Source organism: Ovis canadensis, chromosome 22 (assembly GCF_042477335.2).
Source record: "Ovis canadensis isolate MfBH-ARS-UI-01 breed Bighorn chromosome 22, ARS-UI_OviCan_v2, whole genome shotgun sequence".
Lineage (NCBI taxonomy): Eukaryota > Metazoa > Chordata > Mammalia > Artiodactyla > Bovidae > Ovis > Ovis canadensis.
In genome coordinates this window covers 37,109,362-37,131,232 of record NC_091266.1, presented here as the reverse complement: position 1 = coordinate 37,131,232, position 21,871 = coordinate 37,109,362, and the positions used below count along the sequence as shown (strand labels likewise).

Here is a 21,871-nt window from a genome sequence, read left to right as displayed (position 1 = left end):
ATAGCCCAAAGAAAGAAGGGATCCTCTGTCTTCCAGCCCCAATAACAAGACTTCTGAGAGGACTCTTCCTACCTTGAGGTGCTTTGAACAGGGACATGGGGGTCCCCATTGGACAGACATAGGTCTCAGGCCCACATCTATGGTCAGGAGCTCATGGGGCATTTTGACTGACAGTCCCATAAGAACTACACAGGATGGGGGAGGGACAGTTTCAAATGGAATGGGGGGTGCAGACACCTTAAAGAAGTGGGGAGCTAGTCATGGGACTGCTTGGGGCACATTGAGAGCAAATGTCTTGATGTCTTGAGAAGGCTCATGCTTGATGTAAATGAAGCACAGCAAGGAGGCCAGCAAGCTCAGAGCACAGTGAGCTGGGGGTGGTGGTGATGGGTACAGGGTGGACAGCCAGAACATGTAGGGCCTTATAGATCAGATTTAAGATTCTGACTTTGGCTCAGAGGGAGAAGGGGAATTACTGGGGGGCTCTGAGCAGAGAAGGAGCATGCTCTGCTCTACACTTCGGGGATCACTCTGCTGATGGGAGAATAGACTGGGGTGGGTGAGGCGAAGATGGAAACAAGAAAGCTAATTTTTTTTTTTGCAATTCAAGATGAAGGGTCATACTGGCTTAGACCAGAATGGTACAGTGCAGATCATCAGAAATGGTCAAATTCTGTTAACTGGTTTTTTTTTCCCCCCGCTTTGGCTGCACTGTGCTGCATGTGACCTTAGTTCTCTGACCAGGGATCAAACCTGAGCTCCCTGCAGTGGAAGTGGTTAGTTTTAACCACTGGACTGCCAGGGAAGTCCCTGGATCCATTTTAAAGGTAGAGCTGTCTGATTTTGCTGGTGGATCAGATAGGGGATGGGAGAGACAGGAGTAGTCAGGGAAGACTGAAAACCTCAAATACTAGTTTGAGGTTTTGGCTTGAGTGACTGGTAGAATGGAGTTGTCCTTGATTGAGATGAAAAGGACTGGAGAGGGCTTCCCTGACGGCCAGTGGTAAAAGAATCTTCCTGCCAATGTGGGAGGCATGGATTCAATCCCTGGCTGGGGAAGATCCCACGTGCCGAGGAGCAACTAAACCCGTGGGCCATAACTATTTACCCTGGGCTCTAGGACTCTGGAACTGCAACTAGTGAGCCCGCATGACACAACATCTGAAACCCATGAGCCCTGGAGCCCATGCTCCTCAACTGGAGAAGCCACTTTATGAGAAGCTCGAGCACCACAACTGGAAAGTAGTCCGTGCTCTTTGCAACTAGAGAAGAGCCCGTGCAGCACTGAAGACCCAGCACAGCCAGAAATAAATAAATAAAATAAAGGACTGCGGAATCCCCCAGTCTCCACTGGGCTTTGACTATATATCACGGTCAAATGGCCTTATTCTCTCTGTTCCTCCTAGTTTTGTGTCCTGAGAGAGTGGATTGATTGGCTTAGTTCAGTTTTGTGTATGAGGCCAATTCTAGTACAGTCGTTGGTGGATACATGGTCAGGATGGGCTGTGAGTGGGACAGCTTCCTTAAAGAAGCCATGGGTGATGGATACCATTTGGCCATTTCTACTGTCCTGACTTTCAATCACTTTTAAGTTTTATCTCTTGCCTCCTCTCCCAACCCCTTCTATCTTTCCCCAGGCAGCTGATACCCCAGCCTATTTCATCTGTATATTTGCATGCCTCCATGCTTCCCTGGTGGCTCAGAGGTTAAAGCGTTTGCCTGCAATGAGGGAGACCTGGGTTCGATCCCTGGGTCGGGAAGATCCCCTGGAGAAGGAAATGGCACCCCACTCCAGTATTCTTGCCTGGAGAATCCCATGGGCGGAGGTGCCTGGTGGGCTACAGTCCACGGGGTCGCAAACAGTCGGACATGACTGAACGACTTAACTTTCACTTTCATGTCTTTGCTACTGTTGTTTCCTCGACCCAGGACAATTTCTAACTGTCATATTTGGTGAACCTCAGCTAGGAACTCTGTGGGAGCAGGGTGGGAACAGGGCTAGCAGAATCAGAATTAGGTGAGTTCTGAGGAGCAACAGAGCTGGGGAACAGGCCCTGTTTGTGTTTGGGACTGCATTTAGAACAGGCAACTGCTCAAGGATTGTAGAGCATGTTTTGGGCCCCTCAGGCTGATTCTAGGAGGGAATATTCCCCAGGAGGGACACAGAATAAAAGTTTTTTTGGGTAGAGGTGGTCACTGTTGACAGCAGGCCCTCAAAACCCAATTTAGTATGAAGGAGACCAGAAAGAGAGCAGAAGGTAAGAAGTTCTGGTGGGATCCAGGTGAGAGGCGCTGGCTCCCAATCTGATGAACTGAGCAGGACAGGGCTCCCATTCTGGGGCACCTGAAGGCAAAGCCAGGCATTGGGGGCCAGAGAACCACTCCACGTGATGCGTGTGGCATTGCCTGGGCCAACCCAGTGCCTGGCAACATCCAGAATCCACTTGCTTGACTTTAGGCAATAAAATCAGGAGTTCTGCCACACTGGATTTGGGTTCTGAGCAGGCTCTCTAAAGTGGGGTAAACATTTTCCAGAGGGTGCAAAATAATCCATTTAGGCATGAGAACACTGGAATTTCTTTGTATTCCAGTCTCATCCTTTTTCTATTTTATGTCTTATAAGATTTTTAATATGTTAGTTGAGTTTTTTATGGAATTTGTGAGTAAGTAAATATACTTATGGGCTTCCCAGGTGGCACTAGTGGTAAAGAACCCACCTGCCAATGCAGGAGACATAAGAGACACTGGTTTGAGCCCTGGGTTGGGAAGATCCCCTGGAGGAGAGGGCATGGCAACCTACTCCAGTATTCTTGCCTGGAGAATCCCATGGACAGAGGAGCCTTGCTTACAGTCCACAAGTTCACAAACAGGCACTGCTGAAGCGACTGAGCACGTATGAACAAATATATTAGGAGTACAAATTCAGAATTCTTTTTACTGCTAGGATGCATGATCAAAGTAGTTTAAAGACCATTCTTCTAAGAGACTGGTGATGAAAAGGAGCAGTAGGGGCAAGTGGAAGGTGGGGCTGTCATTTATTAATATGGGATTAGGGAGGAGACACAAATGGTGATGCAGAAGGAAGCGGATGGACTTGACTGCTTTGGGGCTGGTTTGATTTGTTGGGGGCCCTGCAGCATCATGATGTGAGTAGGCTAGGAAAGACAGGCCTGCTGGAATCCTGATCGGAGGCAGGGGTCTAGGAGACAGTGTCCCCAACCAATGGGAAAGGTCACTCCTTAGTTTGTCTCCAGGTCCTGCTTGCAGCTGCCCAGCCACCCCTGGCAGCTCAGAACTTCCAGAGTATTTCAAGCGGGAGGAGGCAGAGATGGACGTTCAGCTGGGAAGGTTTCCCAGGGGTAGAGAAGGAAAGTATCCCAGGGCAGAGACCAGGTGGAGGCTGCGGCCTTTGTGGGAGGACTGCCTCAGGAGGTTGCTGAAGGGATGGAGGGCAGACCCCTTCCAAGTATAACAGAAGTAGGCTCGACAGTCACTCCATCCCTTCCCTAAACAGGACAGAGAGACATAGGGACAGACACAGTCAGCCTTCACTGGACACCTGGGCACAAGAACAGTCAAGGTGTCTGAAAAAACTACCAGTTCTCCCACTTCCCTACCCCTAGACTCACACAGGAACATGCAGACTCACGCAGAACAACAGAAATGGGAGCCGGCGACCGACTGCATAATATGCGCCCTCAAGATACACCCAGACCGCTCCGATCCTAGCGGCTGCTTGCCCAGGCGGAGACCCCGCAAGATCCAGGGGGCGCGCGAGGTCGCTTGAGCCCGCAGGTTCCCCGGGCTCTCTGTGGGACTGGATGCTGTTCTGGCCAAGAAATAAATGCGCAGCGAGAAAACCGGTGGCAAGCGTTTGTCGTCTCTGGGCGGTCTGGGGATGAAAACTGCGGCTGCGCGGAGGAGGGTGGAAGGAGACAGGACCGCAAAGAATCTCCCTACCACGCAGAGAGGGTCTCCGACGGCGAGTTCTGAGAGACTGCACCCTGAGTTTGGGTGTGAGTGGAGAGGTAGAGCGACCAAAGCACTCGAAGTTATTCTGAAGTTTTGCAAAGCGAAAACTCCTTGCTCCAAGGGCGGGGTGGGGGTCGGGTGGGGGTGGGGATGAGGGCGGGGGAGGGTGGCTTCTGATGCGCCGCCGATAGGTCTGGGCTACGGGGTGGGAGAGGGGTCGCAAAGGGAATGCAGCTGAGAGGATTATTGAGGGTTTATTTGAGATCGACTAGTATGAGGGAAGGCCTGTTCCAGAGACAGGTAGAGACAAACTTGGAGCCATGGGGAGTGACATACAAAATTTTATTATTATTATTTATTAATTATTATTTATTATTATTATTTATTTGTCATGTGCACAGAAAAGAAAAGAAAAAGAATCAAAACGAACCGACGCGCTGAAGGTGGCCAAGGAGACCAGAGCCATCCGGGAAACTTTCGAGGGTTCGGCTGGGTCCTGGGTTTGGGCCCCTGTCGCGCCAGCCCTACAGGGACTGGAATGGGCCGGGCCTCGACGTTTGAACCTCGGCTCCCTCGCCGCCCCGCTTGGGCCGCAGGAGCCTGGCTGGGCACCGGCAGTTCCCTTAACTATTCTCTTTTCTCGTTTTCCTTTTCAAATAAAAAGGCTCGAAGGAGAGAGAGATCTGGGCGAGGACTCCAAGCCTTTACGGATTTGTTCAAGGATTTTTATTTATTTTTCACTTTTATTGACTTTGTTTCTGTTATTTCGAGTCGTCACGATCCACGGGTGAGGAGACATGCAGGGCGCATCGCCGCTACCGAGAGAGCAACTACGGGGCGGGGCGGCTCGGCCGCCGGCGGCCCAGAGCCCACGGGGCACGGCCGCGAGGGGCGAACCAAGGGGCTGGAGTTGCCACCTCTGATCTAGCTTCAGGGGGCAAGGCAGCCGGGGCAGGGCTGGGGAGAGAGGCCGAGGGAAGGACAGAGACAGAGAGACAAGAGAGACGAAGACTGAGAGAGACCGAGACAGAGACGGAGAGAAGCAGAGACGAGAGCTGGAAAGGGGAGCGATGCAGAGAGATGAGGAGGAGAGAGCGAAAACACGGAATTACAGAGAAATAGCCAACAAAACAGAGGCGAGAGGAGTCCACAGGACCATGTTCGTCATTTTGCATAGAGATTTCTTTTCTTTCGTCATTTTTTGTAACATAAAAAAAGCCCCCCCCTCCCCCAGGACGTGCTGTGCTTTAGTGGGCGTGTAGCTGTGTTCCCCCCTCCCCCCCAGCGAGCGGCGACTCTCACAGCACAGACAGCGGGGCGTTATCTACAGGCAAGGCGGGCGGGCACCTGGGACTCTACCGGGAGGGGCGGGGCGGGAGGGGCGGGGTTATATACACGTGGGTTCGCCTTCACAAGACACACACCGTCTTTCTACAAAGCAGCAGCCTGTTGGGTGTTTTTGTTTTCCTTTTTGCAAAGACCATCATATTAAATAAATGTAGAATTGACTTTTTGCGGTTCTGTTCAGTTCCTGCCAGAGGAAGAGGATGGAGGTGGGTGGAGTGGGCAGCCCCCCACCTTCCACTCCGCGCAGCTCAGACGCCAGCTCACACCCTGCTCCTACCACCGGCGGATTGAGTCTGTGTCGGGGCGGGGGGCGGGGGTCATCGGGTAACTGCCTGGGGGGACCAGTGCCGCGGCCTGCAGAAACTGGTCCTGAGGCAGGCACGGGGGCAGACTCAGGTGAGGGCGGCGAGTTAGGGAGGGGAGATGCAGAGCGACGTGGGATCGGAAAAGGACGGGGAGGAGGAGGAGCTGTGAGGTGGGGAGACGGAAGAGACGCCAAGGTAGGGGCGAGGCGGGGGCTGAGAGTCTGGTCACTAGTAGGAGCTGCCTGGGCTGTTGCGAACTGGGCAGTTCAGGTGGAGTTGGGAAGAGCCAAGGGTCGGACTCGGTGGGTGCGGGCTGCTGGGGCCTGTGTGCCTTGGGTCCCAACCTTGCAAACGCCTGACGATCCCCCAAGGGCATCCCTGAAGCCCGGCCCCCACGCCCCCATTCCATTCCACCTGGCAGGGAACACTCAGAAGGTAGGGGGCTATCTGGCTGAAGCCGGGATTCGGACATTTTCCCGAGGTCTCGGCAGGAGGCTCTTCCTCCTTCTGCAGAAAATCGTTTTGTTCTTCATTTCCTTTGCCCAGTCCCTCCAGCGAAGCCTCCCGGCGCTCGCCGGAGCGTCCGAGGCGGGCTGCTCCCGGGCTGGGCCAGGCTGCAGTCCGCGCTGATTGTGTGTCACAGAAGCGTGTCCCCCCGCGCAGCGGCGGGCCCGGCCAGAGTCCGGCGGTGCGGCTGGTGGGCTCCGGGCCAGCTCCGGCGAGGCGGGGACGAACTGGGTCGGGCCCTCCTCGCGACGCGGCGCAGTCCAGCAGGCGGGAAGGGGCGACGGGCGGGGTTGGGGGCGGCGGGCCCGGGCCTGAGGGTCCCGCCCGCGGCTTCACTCGTCCTGTCCCGCCTCGGACGGGGTGAAGTGAAGGGCTGGAGGGGTCCTGGCAGGGGGGTTGGGTCTGGGGCGGTGGCCGGGAGGCTTCGGGTCGCGTCGATCCTCCCTCCCTCCGGGGCGGGCGGTCAGACAGGGACGATGTGGAGGCCGAAGCTGTCGGCCTGAAGCTTGATGTGGTCCCCGCGGTAACTAGTGGCGGTCATAGGCAGCGGCAGCAGCGGCAGGGGCGGAGCCCCGGGGGGCGGCACTATAATAATAAGGGGAACCTGGAAGTTAACACAGGAGAAGAATGGGCTGGGTGAGAGGACAAACAGGAGAACAAAAAAGGAAAGAAAAGCAAAGCAGAGACCTCCTCGTGCTGGGGTCTAGCAGGATCCGTGCAGGGAGGCCTTGGCTGAGCTGCGGGGCCGGCTGCCCCCAGGAGAACTGCATTCACCGGGTGGGAGAGGGACCCGATCGGTGACCGCCGCCGCCCGACTGCGGACCTCGAAGGGGGCCCAGGGTGGGGCGGCGCAGAGCCTTGCAGCCGCCGGGAACAGAGCGGAGCGGAGGGAGGGGCGAGAGGCGCGGGCTTCCTCTAGGGATCCCGTGGCCTCAGAGCTGCGCTAACGAGCCTGCCCTGCTGGGCACCCAAAGGTCCGGTGGCGGGCAGTCGAACCCGCGTCCGGAAGCCGCACGGCCGAGCTGGCGGGCTGGCGGACCGACACGCTGAGCCGCCGGCCAGCCAGGTGGCGGTACTCACTTAGTAAGGCGGGGTTGCTGAATCTCCAAGCCTCGTTGTAGGCCGTGTACTGGGGGTGGCTGTACGGGTTGCCGGAGAACTCGCTCCCTGCGGGAGGGCGGGGGAGTGGGGATCAGACAGGCGCAAGGCCAAGGCGCACCCGACGTGCCCGGCCAGGGGCCTCCCCCGGGTCCGAGGTGCAGATGCTTCGCCAGGCGGACGGGCGGAGACAGAACAATCCACCTGGTCCGCAGGGGGAGAGCCCGTGGTGGTGGTGGTGGTGGTGGGGTGTGTGTGTCTGCAGAAGCACCGACGCGCCTCCCACAGCACCGCGGAGGTAGTTTCGGGGCGCTCCCGCGGAAGCGCACCGAGTCACCCAGGAAGGGCTTGTTCTCAGTCCAGGGGCACCTACGCCCTTCGTTGGGGACCAAAGCCTTTTTAGTGGAGACTCTGGTTCGAAGAACCACAGCCCCACAGCGTGGAAGCGGGGGAGGATAGTGAAGACAGGCTCTCGGGACGCTTTGTCCCAGAAAGTCCTGGGAATGGCATCTCAGCACGGTGCCAATGAGAGGGGTGGGGGCTCTGCTGGGAAACACTCCTCTCCCACCTTTCCCTCTAGAGATTTGATACGTGGGCCACGCAGCAGGGGAAGGAGGCGGCGGGAGGAGGCAGGTGGACTGCCCACGGGTTCACAAGGGATGAACGGAGGGCCCCGTGGGCTGGGAGCCGTCGGAAGCGGCTTCCCTCCCTCCGTGCGAGAAAGGCCAGGCCCCCGGGTTTCCCCCTCGCCCTTTCTCCTGTGTGATGACCCCAGACTGTTTACAGTGATCCCTAACCGGGGGTTAAGTAGAGGAGAAGGGGCCCCTCTCGGAGAGGGAGCTGGGGTGGGGGTGGGGGATGCAGCCACTGGAAAGCCTGTTTATTGACGAGGAGGGAAAGCATGCGTGCAGCAGGATAATGAGCTTCTGAGCTCAACTGTGACCAAGAGGAACTGAGCTATCTCCTTCCCCATCGCTAATGAAACAAGTGTAATTTCCTCATCAGCACTAGATTCTGTTTAACGACTCCCCCCTTGCCACCATGAGCTCTCTGCGGCTCCCCTCACCCCCATCTCCTTGCAGACTACCACCCTCCCGCCCCCGCACCCCCATCTCTCTGAGACCTTCTCCAGTCTCTACCTGCTCTTGCCTGGGACCTTCCCAGAAGAATCTCCTTGCACCCAACACTCCTGTTCCCCTACTTTAAATCTGGGCAAGAATCCCCCTACTCACACCCTCAACTCTCTTTACCCAGTTCCTCAGCCCCCTGTTCTGCAACACCAGGCAGCAATCTCCCCCTCTGCAATCCCCCTCCCCCAGCTCTGCTGACCAAGGGTTGTCCCTGAAAGGCCCATCCAGGAATGGGGCCAGTCACCGTACTGTATCCACCACCCCCGCCTTCCATGAGAGCTGAGCTTCAGGGAATGGGCACACAGAGGGTGCCCAGCAGGACAGGATGCAGGGCCAGTGACTCTCATCCTCTTTAAGACAAGAGTTTTTTGGTGTTGATGTGAATAGGAACTTCAACTCTCTGGCTTCAAGCCCAGCTCCCAATCTGGGGTGAGGGGTTGGGGAGAGCACAGCCTCCAGGTGTAGTTACCAGATCCTACATAGGGCCCCTTTCTCTCTGATCCACACAGCACGAACCCAGCTCCTCTCAGAGGGGGACAGGTAAGAGCCCTAGGAGCAGTGAAGGCCCAGGGCTCCTCTGAGACGTGGGGGTGCTCTAGGTTGTCTCTCTGAAGCCAGCATCTCTGGTTCCTGCCACAGCCTGTCTTCTGTTCTTCTCTCCTTAGGGACTGACTGCCTTCTCTCCCTGGGGTGGGGTTGGCTCCTGGTCTTCCCAGTGGGTTGGTGTGGACCAGGGTGGCTTTGTCTGAGTGACTGACATGCCCCTGGAAATGGTTCTTAGCTCCAAGTTTCCATGGAAACCAGGGCAGGCTCTTTCGAGCAGTGTCAGCTGGCTGGGGGTGGGCTAGGGCACTGAGGGTGGAGCTGAGGCCGAGTGCTCCCCGGGCACAGGCTGGGGTGGGTGGGTACTGCAGAGGGGCCAGGACATACAGGAGACTGCACACAGGGGGTACTTCTGCAGGCTCCCTCCGTGGGGTGCCCAAGAGGGAAGGTGAGGGACCCCCGCTGTGGCCTCTAGGGAGACAGAGGGCTAGAACAGCAGTAGTTTGTGGGAGAGGAGATATTGGGTCTCCCCCCACCCCCAGTCTCAGACTACAGACCATGCAGCAGTTCACCCACAGTTCAGCTACCCCCACCTAAGTCAGGCAGCTGCAGCTGGGTCACATACCAGGCACCATTCCTGCCAGGGTGGAGGTGGGGTAGCTTCCCTGGCCAGTGGGGGGCACGTGAGGGGGGTAACCAGGCAGAGTGGTGCTCGCCATGTCACGACCTGGAAAAACACAAAAGGGGAAGGGGTGAGGCCTGGAAGAGAGCGGCCTGCCTCTGCTCACACCAGGGTACTCTGTGGAAAAGAAGTATTGAGTGCAGACACGTGGGAGCAGAGCTGAATGAGAAGGTCCAGGTGAGCTCTTACGTGTATCTAGTTTGTCACCTGAATGTCCCATGATCAGTTGTGTGTATGTACCTTGCTCAGTGTAGCTCTTTGTGTGTCTCTGTGCATGTGTGTTGGAGAAGGCAATAGCAACCCACGCCAGTACTCTTGTCTGGAGAATCTCAGGGACAGGGGAGCCTGGTGGGCTGCCGTCTATGGGGTCACAGAGTCGGACGTGACTGAAGCGACTTAGCAGCAGCAGCAGCGGCAGTGCATGTATGTGTGTTTGCCTTTGCTTGTGTCTCTTTCTAGCTCAAGCCCAGTTGGAGAAGGGAGGGAGATGACCTGGCTTTACTCCTTCTTCCCAGTGAGATACTCAGTTATATCTCTCCAGTAGGAAAAACAACCTCTATCATCTTGCTCAGCTCTTCCCTCTCTGGTGCTCAGGGTTATTCCCTGTCCTCTCCAAGTGAAGCTGCAGGTGCTGGGCCTGGCGGGTGTGAAGAGCAGGGGCTGGCCAGTGGGCTATTTTCCTGTTAGTGTTTTTGACATTTAAGTGATAGAAAACCATCTCCGAAGCAAATCAGGAGCTTTGAGCCAGCAGTACAAGAAGATTAGACCAAGTTTCAATGAGCAAAATCTGCTTTGCCCACTAGCTGCTAGACGTCTGTCCCTGGAGGTGTCTGTTGCTAAGAGTCTGGAGAGTGGGAGGAAGGGCTTTCCTACTGTCCAGGAGTGAAGGCGAAGCATGCCAGTCGGAGGGAGATACCCATGGGCCACAGACATCTCTGGAACACAGCTGTTCCTGAATGGCTTTCCTTCCTTGCAGACCCCCTCCATTGCCATAAGCAGTCACTGCCTCCTTTGCAATTTAGCATGCTCCAGTCTCTAACAATAATTTGCCCACTCCCATACTTTCATGCCCTAGAGACTCATTCATGGTCTCCTGGGTCCCAGGTCCCATCTCTCCTCTCCATATTCCCCTTAGTCTCCTCTTCAGCCAGTGCCACTCTCCCACTCCATTGCCTCTGTCCAACCCTGGGAAGAGGTGTGGCTGGAAGAAATCACAGAACTATGCATCTCTGGCCCACTTTCTTCTCATTGATGGCACTAGACCTCATCCTCCTGATGGCTATTCCAAAGCGCTTCTCTCTCTCTCCTTGACACTCTCCCCTTAAAGTTGACCTCACCCCCAACTTCCCTGAAATGTGTGAGTTTCCTCACTGCTACCTTAACACATCTGAGTGATTCATCCTTCCTTAAATAGACAAAGACACAGGTCAGGCCTTTGCATTCCCAGCTGCCTGTGAACCTTTTCCTTAGCTGTCCCACTGTAACCTCAAACCTGACAGGAAAAAAAGTGATCATCTTCCCCACAGTCAGTTCTACTGACCCACTTGAAGACCATCAGACCAAAACCTCTGGAGCTGTTCTTGACATAGCTCCCACCCCCTCGCCATATGAAGTCAGTCACTAAGTGCCATCGGTTTTCCTTAGCAATGGCTATTACATCCATCCTGTTTCGATTCCCTGCATTTGTGTTCCTTGCCTCCACATTCTTCTTCAGTCTATCCCACATGTGGCTGCTCGGTTAGCCCTCATGAAACATTGCTTTCATCACATCACTTCCCTTGCAAAACCACTGCAGATTCTCTGTAGTCTATAGTTTGAGCGTCTCTCTGGCAGTCTAAAGCCTACCAGGCTTTCAAAGCCTCTCTTGTACTCTTCCCACTCAGCTCTCTCAGCTCTGATTCTCACCCCTCCTGGTTTAGTTTGACTGCTGTCACTGGCTTGGGTGCTGCGAAATCTCTGCTTTTGCCATGTTATTTTCTTCTTACTATCATTTCCCTCTCTTTCCAGCTCAAGCCTTAAAACCCCCACTGTTCTATCAGAGAAGTTTTCTCTCTTCTGAACTTTTCTATAATTTCTGTCCTCCATGGTTTACCAGTCACTATAGTTCACAAAGCATCAGCCCTATTGTTTGCTTCCTCAAACAGATCATAATGAAACCCTGTCTTCTGATCTATCTTGCAGTTGAAAATATGGTAGATGCTCAATAAAAATTTACTGATTAATTCTCTACCAGTCTATTGGATTTAATAGACTTAATTAATGGACTTAATTCCAGGTGGGTTATATTGTTTTCTGTTTCATATACGTTGGTGTCCTTTGGACAGGAAAAGCTGAGCAAAATGTAAATTTTAAATCTGCTTTTTCTGTACAAATAGTTTAAATAATAGATTATGAATTTTTATAAGATGATGAAAGATTTATGTAGGATGATGAAAATGAGAGACTCATACGTTGTGAGTCAGCTTTATCATGCCATGGAATGACAGGCTCTCTACCTATCTAACATAGCTAATCTCTTACATTTCAAAACTGAAGAGTAGGACTGTCAAACAGAGATCACTTTGGACTCCCAGAGAGATAGAAGAATCTATATTTGCTTTGTTGTGGGTTTTCTTTCATTGACTTCTATTGTCAACTAAATGTATGACCCTCCTTGACTGTCTCTCAGTGGAGAGGACCAGAAGTAGACAAGTCAGCAACATCTATCAATTCCTAGGGAGATTAGTGATATGGCATTTTGTGGTCAAAAAAGTCCCAAGATAGAGGAGAGTTAGGGAGGATGTAGAGGCTTTCGTGGCTCAGACGGTAAAAGCATCTGCCTACAATGCAGGAGACCTGGGTTCAATCCCTGAGTCGGGAAGATCCCCTGGAGAAGGAAATGGCAACCCGCTCCAGTACTCTTGCCTGGAAAAACTCCATTGACGGAGGAGCCTGCTAGGCTACAGTTCATGGGGTCGCAAAGAGTCAGAGAGGACTGAGCGACTTCACGTTCACTTTCAGAGGTTTTGAATTACAAGAATATAGAAGACCAATTCTTGGTCTTCCAACCCTAATGGCCACAAAACAGCCAGGAAAAGGACGCTTCTTCTCAATAAACAGGAATTTAAATGCATTTGAAATTTGATTTTCAGCTGCATGGTTCTCACAGCTTGTTACACACAAATTCCTTGTACTCTAAGGTTGTGTCACACAATACCTTACCTAGCTTCAGGAGAGAAGAGGAAATGTGGGATAACCAGAAAGGTGTTTCCAGCTACCTGGAGGCACCTCTATGCAATGTTTATTTCCACTGGGTTTTTCTCTTGCAAATGATCCAGCTTCCAGCCACAGAACTATTGATTGAGAGACACATTTCTAAATACTATTTTTGAAAAACTGAATCTGGGAAGTGCTATGCAAATATTTTCGAAGTGTGAGATAAGAGACCCACGATGAGGAAAAAGCATAGAAAGCTTCCTGATGTTCTGCACACAGCTGTGCTTCTCCTCTCCTGGATTCTGTAACATCAGTATTACCACCAAGAAGTGCCTGTTCAGGACCCCTGAGCCAACAAAGGTATAAGCCACTGCATACAAAGTACTCTCAATGGCTTCATTAGCACACAGGTGACACCTGAAGAGCAGGAGCAAATTGACCAAACTCTTGCCAGAGCCATATATCCTTCTGGAACACCATTGTCAATAATGGAAAACACATACTGCAGGAAGTTTTCAAATTACTAAGACCATCGTACCGTTTGCCCAGCAGCATTCTGTGAGCAAGCCTCTTTCAGTGAGTGAATATGAATGGGTAATGGAATCTGTGCAAGGAAGAATCAACAGAGGACGGGGCCTTGCATTACTACAGATGAATGGACAAGCGGGAGTGGAGACGGACTCTAAAACTGTATGACAGCATAACCACCTTCTTCAAACAAACAGGCGAAAGTGCAGAAAGAGGAGGAAACAGCTTCCGAGAAGAATATGTGGCTATAAAATATGTATTATTTGACAGACTTAGGAAGCAGTCAAGCATTTGCTTTGCTCTCTGATGATGCCACAGACATGAAAGCAGTGCCAAGCATCATACATGAATAAAACCCCACATATTATAAGAGGATGGGCATTTCTCTTTGGATAATTGTTTCCTAAGATGACAAAGTTTTAAAGATGGAAGAGCCTTTGAGATGTTGGGCCTCACTTCCTTGTTTTAAAGTTAAGAAAATGGGGGCACAGAGAAGCATTGTGACTTTCCTATTGCTGCAGAGCTGGTAAATGACAAAGCGTGAAGCTCTGTCTGTACCACGCTGCCTTTCAATGGTAACATGAGGCGAGATCCTCCCCAAATGCACCAAAGAAAAGGAAAAAGAAGTCCTCTGACAAGCAGGATCTCATATTGTCACCACTGTTATTAGGATAAGGCAAGAAAAACAGGACACAAAGAACAAAATATTGACACTGAAAGTCTGCAGTAAAACTCCATGGGGTTGGGTATTAATCTCCTTTGAGAGTTTTCTGAAAAACAAAGAAGCTCTTCCAGAAACAGGAGTAGTTGAGAATCTAAAGTACCCAGAAGTGTTAGAAGCACTGTACTTGATGAGGATGTCTTCTCAGTTCAACTGCAGAAGTCCCTGAAGATTCTAAAGCCAATTTCTGCAGCAATCACTACATCTGAATCAGACAGTGCACTTTTGTCAGACATTCCTTACCAAATGGGCCAGATCAAATCAACTGTTTGGGAGAAACTAAGCGCACTTCCTCTTACAAGTACAGAGAAAAGCAAAGTGAGGCTTTATTAAGAAAATTTCAGTCCCTGGTTAATTTATGCTACGTTGTCAGCTCTAAGATCCAAGGGCAGAGCTGTGTTTCTACTTGCACCTAGACTAGCTAGCATTCACTGAGTACCTACTAATTATGCTAGGCGTTGTCCTAAATATTTTCTATATATTATCTCATTTAATCCCAATATCAACCTATGGTGTTGATCTGGTTTTTTAAATCCACATTTTATAGATGAGAAACTGAACCTCAGAGGGGATAAGTATTATGTTCAAGATTTCACAGCTCATAGATGACAGAACCTAGACTACAGAACAAGCAGTATCCTTGGAAATGGGTTCCAGAATGACATTCTCAACTACTGTAGACCCAGAAAATAGGTATTTGGTCCAGGAAAGTAATCTGGGATTATGCTAAGCAAATCCTTCCTACAATAGAACATTGCATCACTTCTTGTTTCTTGCATATTTCAAGTTCTTCCATTTTCTACAGCAAGTGTTTTAAACTGGGGATCACCGATCCTGTAGGGTATCACTGATGTGCTTTAGGGAGGCCATATAAAGCTATATATAAGATGTCACAGTTATACTTATGCCATACTTAGAAGGCTTTTTATCATGTTCTCAAAAGTATTCATGACTCAAAGATTAGTAGGCAGTGTTTATAAAAAAAAAGACCAAAGACACTGGTTAGTAAGAAAGACACTGGTTTGTTTGAAACTATTTGAATGGTAGCGATAAACCAGATCATACAAAGAACAGTAGAATAACATGTGAAGAGACAGGAAGGCTTATCTCAAGTAAGACAAATGTCAGCATCCAGAAGACCAAGGAAATAATAAAAAGGAAGCCACCAAAGCAGCACAGATGCTTCCATTTAGTGATGGCAAGACAACAAGACTTATTAGACACAGATTTATATAGTAAAAGTTATATTCAATGAGCTTAGAGATGCCTTCCCTCAGCATCTTTCTCTGAAAATGAGCACTTTTGCTATCCACTTGACACTACGGAGGACCCTAAGGGGAGAAAACATAACTCTTGTTTTACTATCCTAACCTCAAGTTTTGTTTGCTTCTCATATGGTAGTGAAAATGAAGGCATTAGATTGCTTCAAGGTTGGCAGTCTGTGCCTGCATTTGACACAAGCGTTTATAATACTTTCAAGAATACACAGTTATTAAATTTGTAATTACTGTCTAAATATACTGTACATTTACATTTACTGCATCAATTATGATCACTTTAGGACCAATCCCAGTTATAGAGAATACACCAAAGCAACAACTTTAAATCTGTAAAAGATGTTTTAATAGGAGAGGGGAAGAAATTTCTACCTATTTCATTTTGTTCTTGATTTCCCAGGTTTCCAGATTCTCCAGAAGGTTTCTCCTGGGGGTCAGAGGTGCCTGTGTAAGAGCACCCAGCCCCAGGCTCTGCCTTGGCCCCGTAGCTCCTCATCCGGAGGTTGGCCTGCCCTGGGCTCCAGCAGAGGGGGCTGTTTCTGCAGCTCAGGGCGGTTGCTCTCCCAGCCAATCTGGCTTCCCACCCATAGCTGGACCTCTGTTCCCTGGGGTGTCCTGGGCAGAGATGCCACTCACAGCTATGTGGGGAGAATGAGGCCTGCACTTTGACAGCCAACCTGCTGGGCACAGTCAGTTGTGCTGTTACTGCCCTTCTTCCAGCACACAGCCCCTGACTGGGCCACGCTAGCCTGCTGGCCCAGGGCCCCACAAGAGGTGCTCCTATAACTCAGCTGGACCATGGATGGAGCTGCAGCCTTAGGGTCCTGGGAGGACAGGGAGTGCTGGCAAGAATCGCATTCTCAAAGGACTGAAAGGGAAATTCACTATCCTCTAGTGTAAGTCCCTCATTCTACAGAGGAGGAAAGTGAGGCTCAGAGAGAGGGGACAACTTCCCTGTCCTCTCCTCTTTCACTTCCCCAGGCTACTACCTTCTCTGGCTCCACTAGCAAGTCACAAATGAAGAATGGAGTCTTTAGGTGCTGGCACTCTGGAGGCTGGGCCTAGGCTCGCTGATGGGCTCTCAGCCCCTCGTGCTGGGTGGGCAGAGGTTAAGCCTGTTTGCACAGTCTCTCGATGCTCCAGGTCTCCCAGTTCCTCTCTGGCTTTATTTTGTTCTCTGAGAGCGCTGAATTGTCAGCTCTAATCCTTCCTGAAAGCACAGTGTTTTTCAGGCACTCTGTGTAAGTGAGACCCTAATCCCAAGGAAAACGGCCACTTAAGCTGCCAGAGCATTAGGCTGCTCTCTCAGCCTACTGCAAGATTTCCTCCCTCCCCAGCCACTCCCGCACTCCACGGACTGCAGGAGGAGAGGGGAGGATTTCAGGCTGAAGGTGTGCAAAGCCTTTCTGAAGTAACAACAGTGGCAGGGCTTGCCTCCCAAAGCTCAGGGCTGAAAAGGTGCTGGTTTGTTTGTCCCGAGGCTACAGCTCAGAACCTGGGAAGGAAGGGTTCTGATTACCCTGGGGTGGGGGCCTTCCTGTCACCTTGTTGGGGTGACTGGCTCTATAGGGGAAATGGCTTTTTACTTAGGTGACTCCAAGACCACCAGGGACATTTCTGAGTCCTTGGTGCCAATACATACCTATAACATTCACTGGGACACCAATATTTAGGGTTTCTGGTCCTTTAGGAAAGGCTGGGTTGACTGACTTCACTTTTACTTAGCCAACCTTTTCTTCTTAGTACCGAATAATGGAATAAATAGGTTTAGTGCTGGGGGGTCCCTCTTCCCACCTTTGGAGAACTCTCCTTTGGGACACTTCAAGCGTCTCTAAATATCTACAGCAGTGGAAAGGTTCCCTATAACCCAGCTAACCATGAAAACAGTGTTTTTTCTCTCTCTTTTTTCGGCTAGGTCATGCAGCATACAGAAGGACCCTAGTTTCCTGACCAGAGCCCTAACTCTCGCCCCCTGCACTAGAAGCATGGGGTCTTAAACCACTGGACCACCCAGAAGGTCCCCAGGGAAGTTTTCTACTAGGCAACACTTTTTTTTTTTTTGTAGTTGGCTACTATGTGCATTTGAAATAAAGATTGTTGCTCCCTCAAAAATATTTTGATTTAGATTCAAACTGTCCTCTCTCCTTGATCTCTAAATAAATCAGTGAGACCATGCTGTGGAGGGCCAAATACAGTCCATTTGGCATGCTCAGCCTTTGGGTCTCATAGATGGAAGGAGGAGATGAAGGGACGAGTCAAGAGGAGAAGTCCAAGGTAATGGGCCAAATTTGAGCTCAACTTAGAAGCCCATAGAAATACATCTTTGCTAAGATGCCAGAGAGCCTTTTATAACTTCTTCCTCTTCCCCATGCCTCCCTTCCCTCAGTGGCTCCATTAGCAGCCCTGGGTGCTTTTGTCCAAGCACCCTGCTGGAGAGGGCAGCCCATCACTGCTGGGATAGCTGGTGAGCACAGTCATGGGTGTAGAACTGGGGCTGGAGATTAGGGTGGTATAGCTTTTACTGTGTTCAAATTTGACCTGACTCTCTCAGTCCTAGAGTAAATTAATGACTTTTATTGAAAATATTTTTTCCCTCTAGAGGTGGACTGGATGAAGGAGGAAGGGAAGGAGCCCTGATCCAATGACTCCCTAGGCTGCAGACCCACAGCACCCACGTTATCTGTCAATGTCTCATTGCTATGGAAATGCCCCCATAATTAAATCAGAGTTGATGTCTGGGGGCTGGTGGTCCTTGGGGATGTGTCTGGAGGCCTCAGGGATGTTTGGAGGAGGCTAGCCTCTTATCAGTGGGCCTTCTCAGCTGAGGAGAAGCCCTCTTGGCTTCATCCAGCCGCCATAGCAGTGGGCTCTATGACATGCTCTGTGTCTGAAGTTGCCCTAGCCCTCTCCTTTCAAGGTTGGAGAGAAACTCTGATGTCTGTGCCCTAAATTCCTCTAGCTAATCAGGGGCTTTGAGCTGACAGACAAGGCTAGGAGACTCCCAGCCTCCTTCAGAAACATTTCTCAGCCTTTATTGCCCTCTCCTCCCCCAAGGGGCTGGCCAAGGGCTAAGCTGTTTGTTTTATGGAGGGAAATGCAGTCGCATTGGAAGGGGGTTGTTAACTACAGGAAAGAGGCATTTCCTAGAGGTCCTCAGGACTCCTGGAGCAAGAGGAGGGTTTCCCAGGGTCCACACCTCTATCTGCTAAAAGGCCACTTTCTCTCACCATCCCAGCTGTGGGTAAGGAGGCTGAACTTCTAATAGTCTGCAACCTTTTCTCAGAAGCTGAGCCCACACAACTCTCTCTAGGCCCCAGGGGCCAGCCCCTGATTTTCTTTGAACTTTGCCTTACTGGTTTCCTCCACCTCTGCTCAAATTTACCAGCTTCTAGAAGAACCCCATCTTCTGCTCCCTCCCCTGCCCTGGCAGTTTTCCTGCTTAGGCAGCATCCACATCTCCTCCCAGATCTCAGCTACAGGTTCCTGCAGAGCTGCAGTCTCTAGGCATCAAGAGATATTTCCCTGAGCTCTTGAATAAAACCAGCTTATCCCCACCAGGGTGGGGAAGCTAACAAGGCTTTTTAGAAATTTCCCCATAAGGAGGAATGGACCGTCCCTGCTACAGCTGTCCAATGTTCAGACATTTTTCTGAAAGGGAAGATTCTCTGCTGAGACTGAGCAGTATGGGAGCTTGGATAAGAAGGCAACAGGCTCTACTTTCAGGGGTGCCTGGGGGTCCTCTCTTTCCATGCCCCCGAGTCTGCAGAGAACACGATCTAGGTGTCTTCTTTGCCTTTTTAAGGTCACTATTACCTGACTAGTTGCTGAGCTGTGGTGAGGAAGGGGATGTGAGATCAAGATCTGTGATTAACACAAAACGTACTTTTAGATGGAGGAATAAATGGCAACCCACTCCAGTATTCTTGCCTGGAGAATCCCCATGGACAGAGGAGCCTGGAGAGCTGCAGTCCATGGGGTCTCAAGAGTTGGACACGACTGAGTTACTAAGCACACCCACCCATACTTTTAGAAATAATTTTTAGAATTTTAAACACGCTTACTATATAGTTGCTTTTGGATTGTTCTGGATTGTTATTATCTCTAATTCTTGGGGGGTATTAATTGTTCTGCTTATTGCTTCTACTAACTCTCCCTCATAATAGTCTGTATATTCATATGAGGTCTGTTATTTGTTGTAGCGAGCTCATCTTTAGTGGTGAACTTGTTTCTGTGGGAGTCCCATGTCCTCTGGATTGTACAATGTCTCTGCAAAGAAGATTTGCCCCTGTCCTGCTGGGGTTTCTGAGTGGGTTACTATCCTGGACAAACTTGTATGTAAGTTCTTAGCTGGGAGTTTCTGCCACATCCCCATGGTGTAAATTTGGACTCCAGGTTAGGCTTGGGGTCTCCACTTCTCGTAGAGACATTACTTTGCCCTCACTTGTTTCCATGGGCCCTGGGAGGACTCTGTGGTTTCCCTTTCATAGACAGTGTTGTCCTGCTTTGTTCCTGATTTATTCAGGGGAATACTCAGTTCTAGTTGCTGCTTCTCTGGGGCCCAAGATCATGTTTTCTGCCTGGTGTGTTACAACCCCAGCCTCCTCCAGTTAGGGTCGGCCTCCAGTGTGGCCTCTCACACTTTGCTCTGGGTTTGAATCTCCCTCTGTTTCTGATACCAGAGGGTGAGGTTTGGTTGTGTACTAGCAACTCTCATTGTTATTTATCCAGCTGTGTTTTGGTGAGTTTAGCCTGCCTTGTTTCTGGACATCTATCTCATTCATCTGTTACCTCCTGGGACTTACAAGAGGGTGGGGAGAACTTCACTTGCATAAAGCTCCCTAGTGCTCAGCAGTGAGCCTCACCAGAGGCTGTGAAGCTCACTCACTCAGGGCAGCAGCTCTGGGGCCCAGTGTATCCCTCAGGTTATAGAGTGAACATGGAGAACCGCTGCACAAGCCCTGACTTCCCCCGACACCACCTTGCTCCACTGGCGCTCCCGTGCAGGGAACCTGCTCTCATTATCAGGGTGGATCTTCACCAGGCAAAGGGACTCTCTAAATGCTCAGAAGCATCTCCAAGTGACTTTGGGAATCCTGAAACTAGTATTCATCTTACTCTCGCAGATCAACATCACTGCCAAGGTCCCTTCACACTCTTCTGCAGCTGCAGACCTGGCCAGGCACACAAGAGGAGTCACAGTGAGGAGGGCATGGGAAAGAGAGGCTCTTTTCTACCAGCGATGGGAGACTTGGAGGCATCAGCACACAGTCAGAACCAGAGTCCCCACTGAAAAGGCCCTGACTCAAAGGCCCTTGGGACCACTGAGGGGTTGATGGCAGCCCTGCTCTGAGGTCCTTTGAAAGGGTAAGAAGGTGGTAGAGGGTTGCCACAGCCAGGCAACCTGAGGAAGCCTGGGGCTAGAGTGCCTCCCACCCACTCTCTCATCCTGTTGGCCCCCTTTTCCTTATCACTTAGGAGAGACTCGGCTCTGTTCCAGACCAGCAGCCTAGAGCAGTGGGCTGGAGAGAAGAGATGCTGCTGAGCTGGAGCGGCCCAGCGGCGGAAGGGAAAGTGGGTGATAAATTTAAATAACCAGCTTGACTTGGCAGCTTGCTGAGTTGTGATGCAGTGAAATTAAAATCTCGGCAGAACTTGCAAACACTACCCAGAAAAATCCGTCTCCCTCTCTGGTTCCGTGATGGAAGGTGGGGAGGGGAGGCATTCGGGCCAAGCCCCAGCCTCCAGCAGCCACCCTTGCTTGCAATGTGATTAGCTGTGTCCTGGCCCACTGGGCTCCACTCTCCCCTCCAAACAATAGTCCAGGTTCCTCTCGCTTCTCAGTCCTGACCTTGTGGAACAGCTGCATCAAGTGGCTGGTGAAGTTTGAAATCAGCCTCTAGTGCCAGGAGGTGGCAGGAATATCAATAAGGTTGGCTTGTCGGGTTGGGCTAGGGCTTCCTGAGCTGTTTCCTTAGGACTCACTTGCAGAGGTTTACAGCCTCAGCTGCCTGTCCCCTGGGAGGAAGAGGAGCTGGGAGTTTAGTTTAGGATATGGGAGGTGAAGAGGGCTCCTCAAACACCTGAGCACATTCAAGCCAGACTGTGGCCACAGGATGCCCTCTCTCACCCAGAGCACACACCTGGCCAGAATCACCTGCTGGAAAGCTCCAGCCCCTTCCGCCCCCACCAAAGCCCCTCATACTCTCCAACCAAATAAAATCATAAAGAATCTTAGGGAGGAATTTTTTCAAATACACCAAAAGCCATTCCTGTATCCAAGCTGTGCTTGGAACGCAGTTCTAGATACCAACATCCTTCTAGAAAAACTCACCTGAAATCTACCTCTCTGATGTCCGCTCTCTTTACATCACTGCTCACTACTACCCACAAACTCCTGGCCTGAAGGCCAACCTGGTGGACCCAACTCCTGAGATGGTCCAGGAAACCTCTGGGCACTGCCCTGTTTCTCACCTTGACAGTACCTCCAGCAAATTCTGTTCGTCCCCATAATAAACACATCATGAATCATTCATCTTTAATAGATTATGCAAATTAGGAGGACATAA

General features: G+C 51.1%; 1 protein-coding gene across 15 annotated transcripts in view; it reads right to left on the bottom strand.

Annotated features, from left to right (window-relative positions):
* Positions 1-4,675: 4,675 nt before the first annotated feature.
* PAX2 (paired box 2) overlaps positions 4,676-21,871 on the bottom strand; it is an 89,943-nt gene continuing 72,747 nt past the window's right edge. For 8 of the 15 annotated variants that reach the window (XM_069567994.1, XM_069567992.1, XM_069567995.1 and 5 more), the window contains 3 exons: positions 9,528-9,629; positions 7,212-7,298; positions 4,676-6,735 (listed from right to left, as the gene is read on the bottom strand). In XM_069567994.1, coding sequence (XP_069424095.1) covers positions 6,659-6,735; positions 7,212-7,298; positions 9,528-9,629 — 266 coding nt within the window. In that variant the 3' untranslated portion in view covers positions 4,676-6,658. The remainder of the gene's footprint in view (positions 6,736-7,211; positions 7,299-9,527; positions 9,630-21,871) is intronic. The other 7 variants (XM_069567996.1, XM_069567989.1, XM_069567993.1 and 4 more) reach the window with 1 other exon arrangement.